The sequence below is a fragment of the Schistocerca serialis genome, chromosome 1 (genome assembly GCF_023864345.2).
Source record: "Schistocerca serialis cubense isolate TAMUIC-IGC-003099 chromosome 1, iqSchSeri2.2, whole genome shotgun sequence".
In the NCBI taxonomy this organism is placed as follows: domain Eukaryota; kingdom Metazoa; phylum Arthropoda; class Insecta; order Orthoptera; family Acrididae; genus Schistocerca; species Schistocerca serialis.
The window spans coordinates 576,503,305-576,512,265 of record NC_064638.1 but is presented as its reverse complement, the minus strand read 5'-3'; the positions used below and the strand labels follow the sequence as shown (position 1 = coordinate 576,512,265).

The window sequence follows — 8,961 nt, the reverse complement described above, 5'->3', positions numbered from 1 at the left end:
ATCTCATTAAATTCCCACCTTTTTTCAGTTTCTTCAGTTTCTATCTGCAGTTCATAACCAATAGATTGTGGTCAGAATCCATATCTGCCCCTGGAAATGTCTTACAATTTAAAACCTGGTTCCTAAATCTCTGTCTTACCATTATATAATCTATCTGAGACCTTTTGTATCTCCAGGATTCTTCCAGGTATACAACCTTCTTTTGTGATTCTTGAACCAAGTGTTAGCTATGATTAAGTTATGCTCTGTGCAAAATTCTACAAGGCGGCTTCCTCTTTCATTTCTTCCCCCCAATCCATATTCACCTACTATGTTTCCTTCTCTCCCTTTTCCTGCTGACGAATTCCAGTCACCCATGACTATTAAATTTTCGTCTCCCTTCACTACCTGAATAATTTCTTTTATCTCGTCATACATTTCATCAATTTCCTCATCATCTGCAAAGCTAGTTGGCATATAAACTTGTACTACTGTAGTAGGCATGGGCTTTGTGTCTATCTTGGCCATAATAATGCTTCACTATGCTGTTTGTAGTAGCTAACCCGCACTCCTATTTTTTTATTCATTATTAAACCTACCCCTGCATTACCTCTATTTGATTTTGTATTTATAACCCTGTAATCACCTGACCAAAAGTCTTGTTCCTCCTGCCACCGAACTTCACTAATTCCCACTATGCCTAACTTTAACCTATCCATTTCCCTTTTTAAATTTTCTAACCTACCTGCCCGATTAAGGGATCTGACATTCCACGCTCCAATCCGTAGAACGCCAATTTTCTTTCTCCTGGTAACGACGTCCTCTTGAGTAGTCCCCGCCTGGAGATCCGAATGGGGGACTATTTTACCTCCGGAATATTTTACCCGAGAGGACGCCATCATCATTTAATCATACAGTAAATCTGCATGTCCCCGGGAAAAATTACGGCTGTAGTTTCCCCTTGCTTTCAGCCGTTCGCAGTACCAGCACAGCAAGGCTGTTTTGGTTAATGTTACAAGGCCAGATCAGTCAATCATCCAGACCGTTGCCCCTGCAACTACTGAAAAGGCTGCTGCCCCTCTTCAGGAACCACATGTTTGTCTGGCCTCTCAACAGATACCCCTCCGTTGTGGTTGCACCTACGGTACGGCCATCTGTATCGCTGAGGCACGCAAGCCTCCCCACCAACGGCAAGGTCCATGGTTCATGGGGGGCCAAGTACTGGTACCAGTCACATTTTATTAATGGTACTATAAAAGAGAGCTTTCCTAATTTTTTACTTATTGTTGGATGGGAACCTTTATTAGTTAGATCCGAAAGTAAATAATAAAGTGAATGAGGAAGTTGCAATTGTGAAACTTCCACCACACACAACTGACCAGCTGCAACCCTTCAGATAAGTGTTGCTTCAAGCCATTTAAGTGTGTTTGGGCTATTGAGTTGATTCAGTGGCAAAAAAGGAATTGGAGAACACCCTCTAAATCAGAATTTCCGTGTCTTAGCTGCAAAGTATATGACCATGTCCTTCGAAGTGTAAAAATATAATTTCAGGCTTCAGTAACATAGTACTCTGCCCTCACGTTAGATCTCAGTATCATGTTCATCAGCTTGATCCTGAAAAAGTTCGAGGATACAATACACAAAGAAATCAAATTACTCCATAAATGCCACTGGTGGGTGGTCTTAATCAGGCTCAATTTATTTCTGAAGATTATGCAATGTTGCTTTGCTGTGGTGGATGTGAGGTTGAAGCTAGTGATTCTGCTAGAAGAAATGCAAACTGTTTGTAGCAGAGGATCTTCAGCAAATTTTTAGCAATTATTCTTTCAGAGAATTAATGAGAAAGACCAACTGACAGATTTGTGACCAAGTATAGTTAGATAGACCCATTGTTATAGGTAATAACGTCAGAGTAATACTGCAAAAATTCTCCAAACACAAAGGAGCAAGCTAAAAGCAGATGAGCCAGAAGCTATGCATGTGAACTAAGCTGTGTCAGTTGTATGACAGAGAAAGAAAATTGACGAGTTGACTCTGATTAAGACATCGCTGAAGAGTGACAACAGCATGAATGGGGAATCAGCATCCGATTCTATTGCAATAATTCATTCTTAATTCTGCACTTGTAGGTGGAAGAGCATGTATCTTAGCTTAAATATCAAGGAGAAAAGGAATTCATACAGTTACAGATATGTCTGCACCATAGAGAAGTACTGGAAAAATGATGTAGAAGTTATGCATGTGAAGTCTGTGAACAAGATCAAAATGGTTATTAAACAAGAAAGTCATTTCTCTTATTAATAAGAGTGACATGATAGGGAAAATTGCAGTTATTCATGTTACGTTTGAGGAGAGAAATATCAGAAGGGGGTTCGGCTTTGCATTTAATGGTCCTATTGATCTTAAAGAAAACATTGGTTCTCTTTTGTGTACACCTTATTTTTGTATTAGTGTCAAATATAAATATTCAGTAGTAATTGTAAACACTTCTATGCATTCTTGGCTGACTTTCTATTATTAAAAATAGAAAAAAAAACAAAGAATTTTTTGTAGTTCACAGCAAGATGAGTTTCATGCCATACATCTTCTACAAATATGTCCCATAGAAAAATAAAAGTTATACACATGTATCTCCCCCCCCCCCCCCCCCTCGCCCATTTTTGAGACCTTGTCCTTCTATTTGTAGTGTGCACTAGAACACCAGATGTGTATAATATTATATTTTGGATCAGCCGTATCTAACCCTAGAGCCCTAAAGTGGAGAAAATGTTGTGTTACTACTAAACTATTGTAACCTTTACTACTAATTTTATTCAAAGGAAATCATAATTGATAGGTTATGCACTAGTTAATTACAAGTATTAGATTTGCAATACTATGTTACACATGTATAAGTACGAAATATCCTATTTTATACCTAGAACATCAATGTTACTTCTCAGAATGCTTTTAGAAAAGAAATATTGATTTATGTGGTGTATGAGTAATAAATTATTGGACACAATTATTACAGTCTAAGTGATACCTAGCTTGGTGTTCTGAACAAATTGTTCTTGAACTGTGGTTACAAAAGTCGTCATACGTCCTTTGCTTAAAGGAGAAAATAAGCATACTCTCTTAAGGTGGTTGTAGGTTCTGCTGTTGCTACCCAGGTGAAGTTCCCAGAGTCTTGCATATTTTGTGCCATTGTTCATGTTGGATGCCTGGTGTGTTCAATGCCGTTCCGTTTATGGACGTGTTAGAACTCTGATCCAAATCCATATTGTCATTAGCTACCGACAACAAAAATTCTCTTATGCTTGTTTTGTTTACATGTTTTTTCATGCTCAGAACAGAACATTGAGGTTCCTAATGGTATGGCTTTGGAGTTCAGCATTTCAGTAGGAATCTCTTATTAGGTTGTATAAAGTATCCCTGAAAGTGTGAACTTGAATGGCGATTTTTGCAGTTCAGGTGCTAAGTGAACACATTTGGAACCATTTATCCATTATCACTTTCCTGTTTGAATGATGGATGGGTTTTGTCAGTTCTTTGAGAATATATTCTGCTTGTGGCAGACCAAGGTAGTTAATTACTTTCCTGACATATGGGTTTGCATTGAACATATTTTTTGCAGATACATCAAAACAACTGCTTTTACGTCTTATTTGGTTTGCTGTCTTAGGAGGCATTTGCCATGAAATACAATCAGCTGTTCATACACAGTTACAAAAGATCGTGGTTTTCAGTGAGTTTTGCAGTTTTCAGTGAGAACATTCCCTGTTTCTCTGGTTGGTGCAAGAGTGTGGGGCTTTTGGGCATCTGGATCTTCAGACAGTTCAAGATAAATTCAAACCTATTGCCACTCATTACAGATGTATATTTGTGCCACAAAGATTAGTGTCAAACAACACTCTTACTGCTAAATGATGATCATCTTGTGAATGTGCAGTTCTTGTTTTTTCCATGCTTGTTGAGAAACTTTCATAGTTTTTTCACCCGGGTGTGTTTCAGCACTTTTTGTGCTATCATCAGTGCGTTTGTTATTTTTCTTGTGCAAAATTATTACACTTTAACCTTTAAAGAAACTTTTGGTACAAAATATTTACATTTGCAAAATGATATTGTAATAATATTTGTAATATTGTAGTACATTTGGAAATATAACTGAATGAATGCATTTGTTTACAGTCCTCACATGAAGCTATTGGATATGTTTGGTCGTAACTTTGGGTTTACTACACAATCTACAGCTTGTCATCTGCAAACAGCAAAACATTATTTTATTTTTCTGTTTTTTTATGCATTCCAACCAAAAATAGTTTCTTGGTGTGTTATTTACAGTTTTTGATGGTGTGGTGTTTTTATTTTGTTTGTGTTCAATTAACATGCATATTTCTTGCACTTTTGTCATTAACACTTCAATTTTCAGTAATTTGTTGACCAAGACAGTTTTTTTGCCAGTGTTACGTGTTGTGGCTGCATAGTGTTCATTTGTTTCATGTTTGTTTGGGATTGGCGTGTAGATTTGAAGTATTGTTTACATTTTTTGTACTTAGTTTGTGTTTCCAAAGGGGAGGGGGGGGGGGGTGGGGGGGGGGGGGGGGAGTCGTTTATAGGCATGTAAAGTGAATGGTGTGTACAGTATGAGTAGAAGGGAATTTAATTTTAGAGGCTGATCCTGAGCAGTTTTGGGTAGGAGTTATTCTATTGTTGATAATGAGCAGATTTGGAGTTTTGAATAGGTATTATTTTTATTTTATTGTGCAATGGTATGTATTCGTTTAGCACTTACTTTCCTTGGGCTATTGATTTTTGAATGCAATAGTTTTCTTCTATTGTTAAAATTTTGGTGTAGGCTGTTGTTAGTTTTAAGGATTTTTACGTCTCTTTCAGTGTTTTTTGGGTGGCTGTTAGGTTATATCTGTGAATATTGAGTGTGAGCAGGAAAGCAGAATCATGCTGCATATCGACATTAATGATATGGGCCTGTAATTAAGTGGATTACTCCTACAACCTTTCTTGAATATTGGTGTGACCTGTGCAACTTTCCAGTCTTTGGGTATGGATCTTTCGTCGAGCGAACGGTTGTATATGATTGTCAAGTATGGAGCTAATGCATCAGCATACTCTAAGAGGAACCTCAGAATTCGGAGACTGAATTTCTTGCTCCAGCCACATGATTTTGGCTGTACATTTCGTCTGTTTTACTACAGATGACTAATTGTTTACAGTGTATTTACACTTGGATGCATGTCTGCATGTCATGAAACAAATGAACATTACACAGCCACACCAACATGTAATGGTAGTGAAAACTGTGCTTGTTGAACAAATTGTAGAAAATTAATGTGTAACCAGAAATGCACAATAAATAATCATGTTGCCTTTACACAAGCAAATTAAAAACACCACAAAGTCAATAACTGTAAGTAGTATGCTAAACAATGTGATACATAGTGCTTCTCAGTTGGAAATTCATAATAAAGAGAAAAATAAAATAATGTTTTGCAATTTGCAAACAACATGTGTTTATCTATTTATTTTTGACAATCACTCCTTTTACAAATGTAAATATTTTGTACAACAGACTTCTTTAAAGATTCTCATGCAACAATTTTGCGGAAGGAAATCAAACAAACTCACTGAAGATAGACAAAAAGTGCTGAAACATGTCTTGGTAAAAACAGAATGACAAAGTGTCTTGCATAAGGCAGATTTCCTCTTCTGTTTTGCTAAATGATGGTCTTTCATGACAGCTGTCAATGATGATGACCCCAGCAGATATTTGATTTCTTCTTTTGTTATGTGAAAAATGGTTTTATAGGCAACCTTATAATTAGGTGCTACTAAATCAATTTTCTGCTGGCAAACTTACTGATATCACAGTGGTTTTATCATCTAAAAACTGACAAAAACAGTTGTTTGTGTTTTTCCAGTTTTGGCACTTCAGACACCACCTGGTTGAAAAGCATAATACGTTTCATATGTTATGTGCTACCGTGCAAACTTTTATAGGCTTTATAGACAGAACCTGCCCATTTCTATCCCTGATAAACCACTTATTTGACAAACTATTATAGAATCTGAAGTTAATTCATCATTTTCAGTACCAGAATCATCACTTACTTGGTAAGATGATGATGCTGGGTTCCTTGGTTGAAATGTCCACCTTCTCCATGGTCACCCACAGATTCTTGTGATTCCTCGTTTTCCTCATTTGCTGCTTCAACGTCTGGCTTTGTATCACTGTCATCTGTACACCCAACAGTATCTTCATGAAGAAAATCTTCATCTTCACTAAACTGCCCATTGTCTGTGTGTTTACCAGCTCCTTGGAGTAAATCACCCAATATTTGTGTAAAAAAAATCACTCAGCACCAACCGTATTGTGCTGTTTTCAGTATGAAAAGATGAGATTAGCACTGAAGAGAGCCAGTGTCTTATGAACTAACAGTCTTCTAACCGTGACTGCTTGCCACTTTGCCCAAGATGCAAAACTAGGTAAATTCTAAGTGATAAAACAAATATGCTGCATGTGAGAAAACAAGCACACCATTTCTAAATGTTTGTAATATGTACAGGAGCACCAGTGTCAGCAAACTGCTGGAGTTGGGCTGACGATGATGACGTTTGGAACAGCTGTGTTGACACCAGACGAGATTGCTTTTATGAATTTTACTTAACTGACAGATTGCTGCTTCTCAGTAATGTTATCTAAAATTATGAATTCAGCTATTGTTAACAATGTTCGCCATGAAGGTACCCAGTAGCGCATGTTGCTTGTCTGTCAAGACTAGCAGGAACCATGAAGAGATACTAACCACTATCATAAATTTTACAACAGTTTAGTGATGTTAAGATTGCCTACATATATAACTTCAAAGCATTAAATAATGTCATTTGAAAGCAGCTTACTATCCTTAACAATTGCAATTTTTCTTAGCAGGTATTCTTTTTTCTTTAAAAAGTATAAATTTTTGATTTTGTTTTGTATTTAGGTCACCTTGCCGTAATCACTAAGATCTACATTTCATTCATCACATAAACTCATTTTCCTGCCACTATTGTTCATGAAGCTAAGTGTACTTTCCTTTGGAGTCTTTAGACCTCTACATTAACCTATCTGTGTTTCCTCAGTATGTTTCAGGAACCAGTAACTACTGCACTGAAAATTCAACATTCGAGTATACCAGTAGCTGAAAAAAGGAGGTATGATCTTTATTTAGTGCAAATTGTGTATGTGTATTATAAACATGTTACAGTTATATATATCAGCTCTGTCTAGATAAAAGCTCTTTTGATATCTGCATATTATTTGATTTACTGAGGAAGAAAAAAAAGCTGTGTAAGTTGCGAGTGAAATCCTATTTAGATGTTATCCTTTCTGTTCGTGGCAAGCTGTGCTGTTTAAATTTTTCTGGAAGCTGATACACTTATCCATTTTTTCTCCAGCTGCATCCCACTCCCCTACCTCCTCTGTACATGCAAACTGATGTTTTCAACTTGTTGCAGTTAAAAATGTTTGTTCATAATGATGTGGAATATTAATACGTACTGTGTCATCTTCTTTGTGCCTACATTGTGTTTGCTTTTTTTATTCCTTGGGCTTGAAATATGCAGATAAGACTGTTTATGGACAAGAAGAAAATCATCTGATAATGGCTCTTATATTATAGATCACCAAGAATCAGACATTCCTAATCTCAACTTCGGTCAACATTGTTTTAATATTTTCCTTTACTCATTAGAGTAAATTTCTATAGATAGCCAAGAGCGTGGCATCAAAATGAGAGCTGGAGGTTGTATAAAAGTACAGTGTATACATTAAAAAAATGGTTTTTAACAAACTGACACATTTTGAACAATCTACATGTACATCTAAATCTATACTCTGCAAACCACTGCGAGATGCATGGCAGAAGGTATGTTCCATTGAACCAGTTATCAGGGTTTCTTTCTGTTCCATTGACTATGGAGCAAGGGAAGGAGGATTGTGTGTGTGTGTGTGTGTGTGTGTGTGTGTGTGTGTGTGTGTGTTTTTGTGTTTGTGCAGTAATTATTCAAATCAATTATCCTCAAGATCCCTATGTAAGCAATACGTAAGAGGTTGTAGTATATGCCTAGAGTAATCATTTAAAGCCGGTTCTTGAAATGTTGTTAATAGACTTTCTTGGGATAGTTTCTGTCCTCAACAGTCTTCCAGTTCAGCTCCTTCAGTATCTCCGTGACACTCTCCCACAGGTTAAAGAAACCTGTGACCATTCCTGCTGCCCTTCTCTCTCGCACAAGTGATTTGTAACAATCTCTATTGTAGATTGATTGCACTTCCCCAGTTTTCTACCAGTAAACCAAAGTCTACCACCTACTTTATCCATGACTGAACTATGTGATCATTCCATTTCATATACCTACAAAGTGTTACCTCGGGTATTTGTATGAGTACATTGATTCTAACAGTGTCTCTTTGATGTTATAGTCATAGCTATCAGGTTTTTTTTTTTTTTTTTTGTTTTGCAAAGTGCAAAATTTTACAGTTGTGAACATTTAAAGCAAATTGCCAATCTCTGCACGATGTTGAAATCGTATGTGTGCATGTTTTAGAAATGAAAATTATTTTAGTTGTTGCATAAATAGCTTGTTTCCAGTGTGCAGTAACTTGTCAAAGGAAAAACTTAATCTTTCAGGTGATATTTTCTTTTTGTCTTGGCTTATTGCTTGGTAATTGCACTGAAGAGCCACCAATGCATTGTGATGCTGTAGTAAGACACTGAAATTGTATTCAGTTCAGAAAGGTGATGGTTCAAACACTTGTCCAGATTCGGGTTTTCTGTAAGGAAATATTAAATTCTGGAATCCATGCAATGTGGCAGTTACAAGTTTATTTGTGCAAAATTTAGCCTAATGTTAATAAATATGAATGGCACTGTTAATTTGATACTCGATAAGGAAATATCGTTAGAACGGGACTTCAGCACCGAGGATTCTCAGAAAAGTTTTGGG

At 36.6% G+C, this 8,961-nt stretch overlaps 1 protein-coding gene across 9 annotated transcripts in view; it reads left to right on the top strand.

Annotated features, from left to right (window-relative positions):
- LOC126476502 (protein pellino-like) overlaps window positions 1-8,961 on the top strand; it is a 207,137-nt gene that overhangs the window by 47,433 nt on the left and 150,743 nt on the right. For 6 of the 9 annotated variants that reach the window (XM_050103553.1, XM_050103550.1, XM_050103554.1 and 3 more), the window contains exon 2: window positions 7,099-7,170. The exons of the other annotated variants lie outside the window; for them this stretch is intronic. In XM_050103553.1, coding sequence (XP_049959510.1) covers window positions 7,099-7,170 — 72 coding nt within the window. The remainder of the gene's footprint in view (window positions 1-7,098; window positions 7,171-8,961) is intronic. 9 annotated transcript variants of the gene reach the window in all.